Here is a 13,919-nt window from a genome sequence, read left to right on the forward strand (position 1 = left end):
AAGATGAATGTGAAAACCATTTATTTTAGAAAAAATACTGAAACGGAAAATAAATATGTCAAACAGATGCAAACACTTAAGATGAGGGAATGTTTTTGCTCTTATGCTACGAGTGTTGTTAAGATGAACTCATGGTCCATGTGTTTTGAGGTCCCAGCACTGAAGGTTCTTCTACTGTTGGATGTCCAGAACAATGTTTCCATCTTTGTCTTTGACACGCAAGCGACCGTTTGGGTAGCGAGTGTCCTGTCTTCCGTCGCTATAGACAGTCTTCACCGTCCCGTCCGGATACTCTCGCCTCTTGTACTCTGCCGTGTGGATCTCCTTCTGTCCCGTGTTGAAGTGGATCTCTTTGGTCCCGTCCCTGTGAGATGGCAGCATGTAAGAATCGACTCCAGAAGGATGGGCACAAGGCCAGGACTTACTGTGACACGTTGATGACGGTGCCGTCTGTGAGGACGCTCTTCTCCCTCCCGTCTGGAAACAAGTTCTTCACCGTCTGGTCTGAAAAGGTGATGATCTTTCGACCGTCTGGGAAATGTTTCTCTGCAAGAATGAATCCAGGGGTTGTAACGGCAGCACAAGTCGACCAGCATGGACTTCTCTCACCAGTCTGGTTGTTGGGGAAATGCAGAACCTCGGTCCCATCCACATACGTGACGTGGGTCGTCTGGGCTTCAGCATAGTAATAGATCTGAGGAGGGATTGTAGACACAACAATTGAACCATTTCTGTATCATTTTACCATCGACAGACAAACCCATCAGGTGTTGGTCAGAACCTTAAATCCAACATTTCCAGAATAAAAGCCATTAATCAACTTGATGTGTTTTCTGATATTCAGGGGCTTTTCTCAATGAAAATGTGATGGTGTTCTTGGGTCTGACATCAATATTCAAGATCAGGTCGACTTAAAAAAAAAAAAAGGTGTTTCTAATATATTAGCTTGGCCTGTTTATACTGTAAACTAATTCAGACAAAGCGGAATAGTTGAGCAACAACATCACTGCCAAACGACAAAGACAAAAGGAACGTTTCTCTTTAGGCTCATTTCATTATTGGAAACGTTTTGGTATTTTTTGTCTCTAGTCGGTAGAAGGAAATGTGAAACATATACTTTGATTGTTATACACAGTAGCCACTGCAATGTTCAATTGGAGAATAAATTCCATTGTTTGTGTTTCCCATGTGTTTAGAGCAAGTGAGTGATGACACGAGTATTAAACAAAGCTTCTTAAACAATCAGTCTAGAAAGCTGCTCTTCACAGTACAGAGGTTGCACTTGACTGGTCTCTAGGCTGTAAACTTGAGATCTGATGAAGCATAAATGGCTGACAAGATAAGTCAAACTAGTTTTCTTGTTTAACGGTGGTTGATTATGAAGAACGATAAATGACACAAATGTATGAATAAAAATGTCGAAATAAATGACTTCAGATTTTATTGTAGTTGAAGAACTGCCATTTCTGTGTATATATACATGTTTGACTTTTAATTATTTGAAGAGCGAAACAAACCAAAGAAAATAATGCTAATCTGGAAACCATCAATCAACTGCGACCCGTCTGTAGTATCCACGCTGCTCAGAACATCTAGGATGAGTGGAAGACCAGGTGGAATGCTTGTGGAAGATCCTTGTGTATTCTCAAGACTACTTACTTCCGATTACTTGATAATCATGTTTTTCTTAAACCCTGTCTATCCGCTCATCCTCCAGAAATGACAGAACCAATATATCGTTTTCTTCTAACAGCTGTGAACTCACCACCTTCTGGTCGGCTGTAATCTGTTTGGTGTCACCGTTAAAGAAAGTGACTTTTATTGTTAGTCCATCTGCTGAAACCTCCTTCTTGGTGCCGTTGGGGAAGACGATAAGGTGTTCGCCACCAGGAAGAAGCTTTTCTGTCTGACAATCAGAGGAGGTGTTGGAGAAGACACAGAAGATCATAGACATCTACAGATGTGTCACAGCTGAACATTGTTGTCTGAAACTAGGTCAAGATGTTTCAAATCTTCAATCACACTTTAGGGCATTGATGATCCAGAGAAAAACTTGTCGAAGAGGTTGAAAGAACCTCAGAGTTAATAAAGAAATGAATGATGGCTGATGATGAGGATTGAATCGAGATGTTTCCCGTCAGCCATGTTGTTCACTCACCTTCCCATCAGGATGTAGGATCACTTCCTGAGGATCCAGCTCACTCCTCGGCTCACTCTCCACTCCACTGGTTTCACTCTTCTGCACCAAGACGATCATGAAAACAAACTGAAAACATGTCCTGATGCTGTGAAGTCTCACCTTAGCACAGCTACTCGTCAGGTCAGCTGTGGGCTTGTCTGAACTCTTCATGGCTGGGTTGGACTTCTCCTCTGACCTTCTGCTCACGACCACGGCAGAGGCCAACGACGGCCTCCTCAGGCTGCTCTTGATCCCTGTGACGACCAACAGTTACACAACTTCATTCCAGCAAAATATTATCCAACCGGAAAAGTACCTGTTGTGGTTTGGCTGCTCTGTTTGTGGCTGCTTCGACTCATGACAGTAGCACCACCCTCTGGAGGGCTGCTGCAGCCTGCTCTGGAGTCCAGAGGACTCTGAGAGAGAAGGTTTATGGTGAGGTTTGTTTTAAGACGGTTATTCATACAGGGCCACAAAGGTGACATGGTTGGAATCTTTATATTGTGATATATATTTTCTTGAAAGATTCAAATATTACAAGATACTAATGTCTCGATATTTGTATCTTATGATATTAGTATCTAATCATCATCCACCAAGTGACACCAGCCCCATTTAAGCTAAGAAAGGATATCATAGCACTTCTGTTCATTTGAATATTCATTATTATTATTTTATCTTTTTACCAAGTTATCTGCAATATTCCATTTGGCAGAAATTAGATGGACAGAGAAGAAAATCTCTGTGTCAATGAAAGTCAACTTCAGTAACACAGACACGGAGAGCTCTTTATATTTAACAATTCTAAGATATAATTAGGAGACACTTGGAGCAGCCCTGTCATCATGGAAAGAAGGCCAAAGTTTTCTATCGTTTGGGTTTAAAACAGAACCTGTCCTTCAAATAGTGGACTGTGGTCTAGATCTCCAGAGTCAAGGTCTCAAATGCTAGAAAGCGAAGAAAGTGTGATGGTTGCGCCCGAAATGAGCCACTTCGTGTTTGAAAGAAAACTTGTAGACACATAGTACCACCCATGTTTTGTATTGTATTCTCTTATAAATGGTTTTCAAGTATTTAACGTTTAAATTCGAGGAAACTAGGTTAGTGGACGATACAAGATCATTTTAGAATGTTTATGCATTTTTCCAACATCATGTCACAGACCCTATGAGATGTTACTTGTTTAACATTTGAACTACTTTAAATTATTAGAGGCGTTATTTTAAAAGGCATTTACTATTTCTGTGAGTTTTATGCAGAGCCGTCCTTAAATAAAGTCATTTATTTGGTTGCAATTTGGTTGTTAGGCAAAACAAATGCAGTGAAAAAGGAATGTAGAGCTTGGACTTTACCTGATGGGTCGGCTAAGCAAATCAAATAACTTGTGGGTTCTGACCTTTGACCTCAATTATATTTGAAGACCACTTTTTCAGACACTCACAGCAAACTTAACCCCCTTAGCAGCCGAGACATCTTTCTCTGCATCAATGGAATTCTTCTTGAAGGCGCTGAGACGTAGTTTCTCCAACATTTGAACCTGCAAGACAAGTCACAGGCAAATTACTTGTTTAACGCCGAACGAGGATGGTGAGACGCACCTCATCCTTCAAAGAACTATTCTCAAGGTTTAGAGAGTCGATCTGTTGCCTCAGGCGGTTGTGAGTGGACGACCAGCGACTCTCCTTCTTTCTCAGCTCTTCCTGCAGTGCAGTCAGTTGCTGCTTCAGTGACTGCAGGAGCAACAACATGCTCTTATTGTACTATTTGGAACAATTAGACTGATTTTATTACATCATACGTATAAAGTTTTACCTGAATCTCCTCTCGCTCTTTCTTGTCAGGAATTGCTCTGGCAGCCGAAACATGCTTCTCAAACAGTTTGCGTTCCTTTTGCAGCTTCCTGCTCTCCTCCTCCTTTGACTTCTCAAACTTTGCCAGTTGCTCAGCTTTAGTCTTTTCAAACTCAAGCTGCTCCTTCCTACGACAGAACAAAGAAGGGTCAGTAACTGGCTTGTTTCAAAGTATTCACGGCATGAACATACTAGAAGAAAATCACCTTAAAGTTTCTTGCAGCTTCACATTTTCCAGTCTTAGTCGACCCAGAGTTGCGTTCTCCTTCTTAAATCGTTCAATCTCCAGCTCCAGCTCCACCAGTCTCTCACGTAGCTGTTTGGACTGGACCTGCTGGTCTTTTCAAAAACATAGCAAGTGAGCAGCTTAACAGCAGGTATTAAAATGAATATTGTCATGTTTGTTCTATTTACAGTATGTGTTTTGATGTTGAGTAAATCTCATTCTGTTGTTGATAAAGTTTATGTTAGGTTTCTATAATGCTTTAAAAAAAAAAGCTTTGCATTGTCTAGTGGTGTTCAGCTACATAAATATCATGCAAATGGTACATTTCTAAATCTACAGAAACCAAAATGCAACTCATTTTGGCTTTCTCTTTACTTTTGTCTGGCCATGAAGGCATTTTCACTGTACTGTAAATGAATTGTGAGACAGGAAAAGGATCCATTAAAATGTGTTTCTTGTTTCAAGACGGTAACGATACACACACCCCAAAATGTTGTGTATCTGATGTGTACACACACTTTTACGACGGTTCCTCGTTGATGTTAAAACCAAAAGAAAAGATGCCTGCTAAACATTCCTGTCTGAACTTAAATCATCGCTGCAGAGTACAGATGATAATTGTTCTCTGGACCGGCTTCAAATAGCACATGATCATAGTGATATTTTGGGAATGTGAAACAAGTTATGAGTTCTCAAGAAGAATTGGAACACTCGGATGCAAGTAAGTAAGTAAATAAGTAATGTTTATATCCTACAATGTATCTGCAAGCTTCATCCATCTACAGGAATAAGTTCCCTGATGGTGCGAGTGAGTCGTTGCAGAGACTTACCCATACGTTTAAGGATGAGGCAGATCAGCAAGTCCTTCATTAAATAAAACAAAATACCTCTGCCTTATCACTTCAGGAGTTATTTTAGGGTACAGGGGGCACTTCTTAAGTCTTCTATGATGCTGCCATTTCTACAGTGTGGTCTGCTGGTCACCCCTTCCAACACACTCTGCAGCAATAAGCTACATTAGAGATAGGATGATCAATCCAAGGTATTGCAAGTCCTTTCTTCCTTCCTGCTGATAGTGTGAGTGAGTTAAGTCAGGTTGTATTAAAGCAACTTACTGGTTTCTTCTGGTTTGGGAGGCGTAGCCAGAGCCACAGTCTCAGTCTTTGGCCTCAGAGCGGGGAAGAGCTTCGTCATGAGCTGGGATGCAGGAGGAGGATCTGGATCTTTTCTGGTCATGCAACCATCAAACTCAACAACTTTGCACACTTTCCTTTGCACCTTTGTTTTGTGTTCAAGGTTGCCAACCGGAACATCCTTGGAAGCAATGGTTACTTCTAGTATGTCGCTGTTGCAGAGGGTAGTCTCCTCTATGTCATTCCATGTATCATCATCATCAAAGACAACTTTCTCTTGCTCATCTTCATTGTCCTCCATCACGGTGATGTCATCAACGGCCTCTTCTATGTTTTCCCCGTCTGTCACGTCAGAAGCAGAGTCCCTGCTGCTCTCTTCATCTTCGTATGTTTTCTTGTTATAATGTTGCTCAGATGAAGCGGTAAAGCAAGGAAAAGGTTTTCTGGAATCTTGGATTTCACTAATGGAGCTTCCACAGGAGAAGGAAGGGCAGTCGTCTTCTACAGCAGCTGCTTGTTTCCCAACATCCTCACTGGTCACTGTGTCTTCCTGGAGGACTTTGCACCCATTAGAACTGGTACTTGAAGGGGCAGCTTCAAAATTTCCACAACTGTTGCGTCTTCGAACTTCAACTTTGGGAGACGACTTTATGGGTGTGGATGACAGTCGTCTGTCCGGGATACAATTTCTCTGCTGTTGGTCCATCTGCATAATCTGACAGGAAACAACAACATAATCAGCACTAGACAGAAGAAATGCACAGAATTACCCTGGAATTATTCTATGGAATGTGACCTAGTTTTAGTTTATTTATTGTTTTAATATGCTTTGAACTTTTTTTGTCTTATTCACAAGCGCATGCTTTCTTCTTCTTTTTTTTTTACATCTTTCTGTAGTCATTTGCATTCCAAAAATTCTCAAACTATTGGCCAGTCAAAAAACCTAAATCTTTGACCTAACTAATTATTTCTTTACATTCTTTATTATTTCATCTGCTCTTTTACTTAACAGCAGCAGCATATATTAACTATTAACTAAATTCCAGAAAGGTAAAAACAAAAACATATCTTGTGCACATTAAAGCTGTATGAGTTGTTGGATTATAATAATGAATAATACACATAATGCAATCACGTTATTGGGTGTAAGGTAACCAGTAACATGGATTCAGAGGACCCATGTTAAATGCAAGAAATTAAACAAAAAGGAAATAAAATATAATTAAAAGATTTTGCAGATGTAACACTTCGATAATTTAGATTTAAGATTGAATTAAAAATACAGCCAAAAACTAAACTGATGTTTTTATTCAACCACTGTTTACCTTATATGTGTTGGTAAACTGCTTACATTCATTTGTTGTCTATAGTTTTATTTTTACATTTTCTTTGAAGGGGGCTTTAAAAAATAATAATCTAGATAGGAGGTTAGGAAAAAAAAGTGATCAGGGACTTGAGCCTTTTTCACCGCAATGAGTTAGCGCTGTTAAGTTGAAAACTTGAAATCTTCTCGCACAGTTCTAACCTGACTGACCCTTACATGGATAATCCTCCACCTAGCAGCTAGATTTACTAAGTCAAAGTTGAGAAAGCTAATCCTGCAATACATGTAACAAAAATGGTCTGTCTCACTAATGCTAATTATTATCCTTTTTCTTCTTTGTATTAGGTTGGTCTGAAGGATATACTGTATGTAAGATATGAAGGTACAGTATACTCAGCCCCCACGATCCTGGTAAGGGAGTAAGAGGTAGAAAAGAATAGCCTCAGTTAACACCAACTCGACTGGCTGTTCTTGGACAATATCTGTTCATTGCATTTCCATGCAGATCAGGAAGTCTGTGTATCACGCTAAAGAGGGAGTCAAACTGGTGTCAATATCCTTAGCCACTCGTGCCTCCTATGCACAAATACAACTATTCACCCCGTGCTCCTTTTTTGGGTTTCAATTGGCCTTAAGATTAAGTCTTCAAATGCCAGCCGTCAGTACGTCCTCCGCAGCTGAAGGAACATTGAAATCCGGCGAGATCCCAGCGATGACAGGTGATGGGAGGATACAGTCGCCTCCATTGTCGATGTGCCTATTTAATTCCTTCTTTCAGGACATCATTAAAGAAATTGAGAAAGGTCTCACCTTCATAACAAAAGAAGAGTTGGAGGAGAAGGAAAGCTCCTCTGCCGCTTGCTCCAGCAGCTCAAACTCTCCCAGCTCCATGTTCTCTAGCCGATTGTCGCACTCCCAGTTCTGCATCTTCTCCTGGAACGACATCTCAAACGATTCTTGCTGAATGTTGTCCTCTCCTCCGACTGGCACAGATCTCTTCTCCAAAATTTCCGCCATGGAACCATGCTTAATTTCAGCTTCTTCATTTCGAGCGGTCCTCACACCTTCACACATGACAGCATGCTTGGTTACAGGGTTTGGATGCGTGTTGTGAACGGACCTCCCGACAGTCTGCCTGCCAGTCTGTTCTTTTTGTTGACTCTCTTGATGTTTATCTGGTACAGTCCTATTAGTTTCTTTGCTTTGACTCTGGCGATTAGCTAAAATATTATTTCTCACAGCTTTATTCTCAACTCTGCTCCCTTGTGGAGGTGAACTGGATGCCTGTCGTTGATTGACCTTGTTGACTATGGATGAACTTCGCTGGAGAGGAGTCTGCTGCCCTCTGCATCTCTGGATTGCTAAAGGTTCCGACTGGCTGCGAGAGATGATTTGGAACTGGATGGGGGCATTGCGATCTTTCTGTGCGATAGACTTTGAACCATTTGCTTTAGTTTTCCTGTAAAACCTTGACAAGCCTTCGCCGCGTTTCAAAAAGGTCCTTTTGGGTTGAGCTAGCGTAGCTTCACCTCCATCTCGGATCTGTTCAAATAAGAGGAAACTCAATAAACGATACATCACTGTTGTGGCCAACAATAGAGATAGATGGATAGATATACTGTACTTTCTTTATTGCTTGGGAAATGCCATTGGGAAGTTAGGGATTCACTCAGAAAGTTACAATGTGGTGCTTAGGGGCTACTGGAGAGGCTGCCATTGTCTACCATGCCTTTAATGTCTGAGACCAAGATGAACTGAGATACCAGACATTAATTCCACCTTTCCCTTCCAGTATCTCTGTTGATCCTTTAAAACAAGCCCTTGTTTTTTTTACGTAGAAAGTAATCATTTTACCTCTATATTGATTTTGTTACTGTGCTATAACACACTCTTAATCCAAAGTTTGCAACTCAACATTTAGAATCCCTGACCTGATGGATCGGTTTAGTTTTCAGTCGCTGCTCTTCCAACCTCAACTCCTCCTCCAACATCTCTTCAAAGGTTTTCTTCTGGCTCTGAATAGGCTTTATCGGTCTGGTAAAAAGCACAAAAGATCCATCAGAATCATATTCCTGAAGATAACTTAAAACAAACATAAGTCAAAATGCACCTGTCTTCAGAGATGGAGTCTTGCCTTTTGTTGCTCTGGTTGGTCAATGTCACAGATTTATTTTCTACAACTGTGGATTTGTTCTCTGTTCCACTGCTGCTTTGCTCCAGGCTATCATCGCTGGAGATGCTGATCACTGTAAGAATATAATCTTATCATATAATATACTTCAGATTTTTGGCTGGAGGCTAAATTCCCCATTGTTTTCTATATTTCAATATTTGGTGAATCCCTACTAATAAAAGTTAACAAAATAACATGCAGATGTTACGCTCAATATACAGTCTATAAAACATCTAGTATATCACATCTAAACACTGCTGTCTCCCACCACTTCTCCTGTGACTGAATGTTTTTCCCCTGAACCATGATCTTAATTCAGTGTCAGAATCTAGAGCCTGTTTGGAAATTTGATTTGAGGTAACGTAATTTTTTTTTTTTTAAAAGACAGTTTTACCTTCTTCCATCTGATTTTCTCTCCACCTGTGTCTTATTGAATTTGTTTGCTGCAAATCTTGAGGTGGACTACCAGAATTTGGTTCTTTGCAGAAAATGGAAGGACTGGTCGAAGTCTGTCTGTTATTGGAGACAATATGATGCTTCAATGTTTTCTTTTCACTTGACACTAATTCTTCTGTGGAATCTGTGTGATGAAAGAAATCTGAAGTTAATAATGGACATCAAACATATTCAACATTTGTTCTCGCTGGCTCTCTTAGTTACCTGCTGTGCAGTCAACAGATACGTTCATGATTCCCAGCAACCTCTGCTGCTCCTTTTGAAGGCGAAGGAGCTCTTCTAACTGTTGGGCTTTAAGCTGCTCTTGCATTTGTTGTTGCCACTTCTTCAGCTGTATAAACAGACATTTAAAAAACACAGAATAATAGCATAGACAAGCGCTTTTGAATTTAAAATGCAACTGCTATATAGCAACTTTTACTTTTACAAATGTTGAAGTCTTCCTCTCCAATAATGCAGTAAAACCCTCATAATGACTGATGTTTTAAAGTGATTAATTTATAAAGTAATTCCCCGTCTAAAATCTCGGTAAACAAGAGCTTATGGGAGTGGAGCCCATTTTGAAAAAAGACGCTGATGAGTACAATAGAAGTCCAAGATCAATTTAAGAGACACTTAAATCAACACATTATATTACCTTTTATACAAACTAATGAAAGTTATATGGATGTATATTGGCAAGCATATGGCCTTTTGGGCCAACTATACTATATATTGCAATATGGTAGGAACAGGGACTTATTTGTGGTATCACACTTGACTTTGGTGTTGGAAAATGTACAGACCACATGATTATTGAAGAAGTTGTGACTGTTTTCCTTTTTTCTTTTTTTTTTTAAACCAAAATATGTCCAGAAATCAGCTATAAAAGCTGCTGAAGTGGACTGTATCCTCACATCCTCTGCCATCATCCTGCCACATGGCAGCTAGCATGAATATTTTTCGTGTAAATTACAAGAGACTTACACAAGGGACACACCATCTATAACTTATTATATTGTATCGTGTGATCTATGGATCTTGTTTGAGAGTATTACTGTATTAATCACATATTTGTACGAGTATGTTTGGAGTTTTCCCACTTCACCATTTGGAAAACAACAATAAAATTAAGTTATTTTTCTACTTTTTCCCTCCCTTCTAAATTAATATTCACTTATTAACCAATACATAAAATAATAACCAGTTAACCTACAATAAGAAGACCTCAGTTATTATTGTGTCAAACACAATCAATAATTACTGAACCAGAAACGTACCGTGGGTATTACGGTTCTGTGTGCCAGAAATGTTTTAACATGTTTTAAAGGCTACCTACCGAGTGAAGAATTATAGGAATGAAAAAAAGTTTCTTTAATATATTACTAGTGAAAAAGAAAAGATATATACATATACACAAACTAACACATACTTTGCAGTAAATGTTATTATAACAAACAAATGTCGGTTGGGGCAACTAAAAAAAAATACTGTAAAGCCTTGATCATTACCCCAAAATAAAGTACAATTTTAACACTAGATGTGCCTAAAATATGTCATTTTCCCCCCTACATTAGTGTCAAAAATTGCAGTTAATCAAGTTTTAATTTCAGGCTGGCTGCAAGATGACTGGAAGTCACATACTAAAGCTTCGGATCTCAAACACTAATTTTAATATTGGTACACACACCGCACAGGGATTCATTGTTATTTATTTTTTAAACTACGTGGCAAAGGAAAAAAAGCATTGAAGTTTCTAATGTTGTTTTATTATTATTATTGTATGTAGTAATTGGCAGAGCAATTCTGTGGATCTGGTTGACTTGTTACAATTGTTTTTCCTCTAAACACTTTACACCACCAGTCTGCTATGTGAGTACTTAACCCTGGTGTGGCATCCTGGTCAAAGTGACCCTGATGGCCGAAAATAAATATGTTTTAGGCAACCCTTGTATTGCTGCTCCACCACTGCATACGTATGTCGGGAAGCCCGGGAGGGTGTTCACCTTGACCTAGCAGCAACACAAGGTATACCACAAACACATGCCATACTAACTATCATATCGTAATATTAAATAACAAGTAAACGGTTTTTGAATGAAAATGATACATTGATATTGATACTTAATTAATCTGTTTTGGCAATCACCTGGTTCTCTAGATGTTTGGGGTACACGTCTAGTAAAATATAAGAGGATATGATTGCTATGTTGCCACCATCGGATCCAACAGTTAAGATCGATTAGCAAAAAGAAGTCTTACCTGATCAAGCTTCATTATTACCGGTAGATCACTGGGTTCATCCATATCCTCCAAACTGGCAACAAATCCATTAGAGTGTTTAGTTTTGGGGCCAGAGCTCAGTGTTTCAATGGGTCTAGCACCCACGGTCCTCTCTATTCCAGGTGTTTCACAAAGGTGGTCCACGCTGACACAGCTGCTGTCCCCAGAGGCGTGGAGGGGGGTGAAACCACAAGAGGACTCACAATCTTCCAGTTCCCTGAGGGTCCCCTCAGATGAAATAATCCGTATGGGTCCAGGCACATTGGGTTGGCACCGAGAGAGAATCACACCTGCTCTGGTGCTACTTGGCATCCACTGGGTGAGAAAGTCTGTCCTGGAGTGTCGAAGGGATGACATAATAACCTGGCAGACTGAGGCTGCAGTCGCTAATCCGGGATTGAAGCGACAGATTATGGTGACAGGTGAAGAGTTAATCACATCTAAATAAAGACAGTGTTCGACTCGCGGCAGAGGAGAACTATATCAAGTCATACTATTAATAGTAACTGCGTTAGGTCTTCTATTCGAATATCTCTATGCGCTTGGACCAGTTTTCTCAACAAACCTTGTCAATTTTGCACATTAAGCCTTTATATTTTTTAAAAAGGCCTTCGAGAAAATCGATTGAAAACAAGAGTTGAAACGAGTTACCTTGATAATTGTTTATAGGAAGCTTTCTTCAGTAAAGTTTAATTTGACATCATAGTTCGAAGACTGCCGCCATGTCAAAACAAAACCCGCGAGAGAAGAAACAATGTACAAACTCTTAATCGCGTTATCGCCCCTAGAGGACAGGAGTGCAACCGCTTCATTAAAGCGGATGTCCGGCTAAATACAGTATATTCTGCTTATATCTAATAACGTTGAAAATGTATTTGATCGAAGCCAAAGTGTATTTCAACTTATAAAATATAATGTAAGCACTTTTGCGTGCTCATTATGTAAGCACACTGCAATTTATAACAAACAATATAAAACTCGCAACCGCCATTATAACAAAGCTTTAACTTTGCCACTCAACCAGAAGTAGTTGTTGCCATGGTGGACAAAATAATGTAGAAATTAAATTAAATATCGAAATGATGCCTTTAAATTGTTCAAATGAAATCATAATCTCCAGACACTTATTGAATATAAAATGACACAAGTTAATGCAAGGAAAACAGTAAAACATACTAAAAATGAATAAAGTACGGGGATAATATGTTACTGTATGATAAACCAACTTAGTGAATGGTAGGTAGAGATGGTAGAGGTGCCACTGGAAATGAGGAGACTACAACTCGCACTGAGTTACTGTGCAAATTTAAAGGGACAACAAGAAGACCTTAGAACCAAATAAATACTTAAACCATGATGGGAGAAAGAAACAAAATGGTTTGGTTAGACAATACAACAAAAAAAAAAAAAAATTGGCCTAACAATAACAAATATAAGTAGAACAGACCCACTATCGGTAATAAGGCCTGGATACTTCCAGAACCTAGTATTGACCTTACATTGTTAAATAATAAGCAAAAAGATAAAGGGCTCTTGTTTAATCCACAAAGAATACGAGAATATATCTATAAAATAGCTAAAATGAATATACTTAAATATACACAGATGCATTTAAAAAATATCAACAAAAGAATTGAAGATATTTGATGAACTCTCAGTTTATAGAGGGGAAATAATGGATATTTATTAGAAGATGAGTGGGTAGAAGAAAAAAAAACTAGGAAAAGATTTTTTCTGACTCAAGCTCATCACTCATAACTTTGTAAAATTGTCACTCTGACAATAGGGAAGACATCCTGATTGAAATTCAACAAGCACTATTTAGAATCCAAATAGCAGGCATAAATATATCATATATCTGGATACCGGCACATGTGGGGGTAAGGTTAAAATGACACAGCGGACAAACTTGCAAAAGAAGAAACATCAAGAAGTAACATTGACATCATTGTCCAATTAAGTAGAAAATAAATAAAAACAAAAATTAAGGGAATATTTGGGGGAAATGGCCAACATTTGGGGAGGAGGGAGTACAGCAAGATAGACAAACAAGATACAAAAAGAATGGGACAAATGAGAAACCAGAAAAGTTAGAACAATAATCTCAAGACTAATTTACCAAGACTTGGACCCACAGGATTAAATGGTACACTTTTTAAGATGAGAAAGCACACGTCGGGAAATTGTGAAGATTGCAAAAAAACAAAACATTATTGGATTTAAAAGATATTAGAATTAGGAAATCGAAATTAGTGAAGAAAATTTTAAATTAACAGTATAAGTCTGGCGATATACCTATTTTTGAGTACTTTTTTG

General features: G+C 39.0%; 1 protein-coding gene across 2 annotated transcripts; it reads right to left on the reverse strand.

Annotated features, from left to right (window-relative positions):
- Positions 1-4: 4 nt before the first annotated feature.
- Positions 5-12,316, reverse strand: cpap (centrosome assembly and centriole elongation protein). 2 transcript variants are annotated; one of them, XM_087803548.1, is made up of 18 exons: positions 11,583-12,316; positions 9,546-9,672; positions 9,280-9,465; positions 8,823-8,958; positions 8,644-8,746; positions 7,523-8,254; positions 5,371-6,103; positions 4,236-4,368; positions 3,992-4,157; positions 3,778-3,909; positions 3,621-3,716; positions 2,496-2,595; positions 2,300-2,433; positions 2,159-2,239; positions 1,766-1,906; positions 610-694; positions 426-546; positions 5-364 (listed from the first exon to the last, which is right to left on the reverse strand). In XM_087803548.1, exons 1-18 carry the CDS (start codon positions 11,958-11,960, stop codon positions 172-174), a joined length of 3,777 nt encoding a protein of 1,258 aa, XP_087659674.1. In that variant the 5' UTR covers positions 11,961-12,316; the 3' UTR covers positions 5-171. The 2 variants fall into 2 exon arrangements, with proteins under 2 accessions (XP_087659674.1, XP_087659673.1); XM_087803547.1 differs by having other exon boundaries at positions 426-694.
- Between the last annotated feature and the right edge of the window lie 1,603 nt (positions 12,317-13,919).

Source organism: Callionymus lyra, chromosome 12 (assembly GCF_982586985.1).
Source record: "Callionymus lyra chromosome 12, fCalLyr1.hap1.1, whole genome shotgun sequence".
Taxonomy (NCBI): domain Eukaryota; kingdom Metazoa; phylum Chordata; class Actinopteri; order Syngnathiformes; family Callionymidae; genus Callionymus; species Callionymus lyra.

Excerpts from the sequence above, each read along its gene's own strand:
- cpap (XM_087803547.1), bottom strand. The coding sequence starts at position 11,960 with ATGTCATCCCTTCGACACTCCAGGACAGACTTTCTCACCCAGTGGATG. Across the intron at positions 9,673-11,582 it reads TAATAATGAAGCTTGATCAG|CTGAAGAAGTGGCAACAACA; the intron begins GTAAGACTTCTT and ends CTGTTTATACAG. Across the intron at positions 2,240-2,299 it reads TGACGAGTAGCTGTGCTAAG|AAGAGTGAAACCAGTGGAGT; the intron begins GTGAGACTTCAC and ends GTCTTGGTGCAG.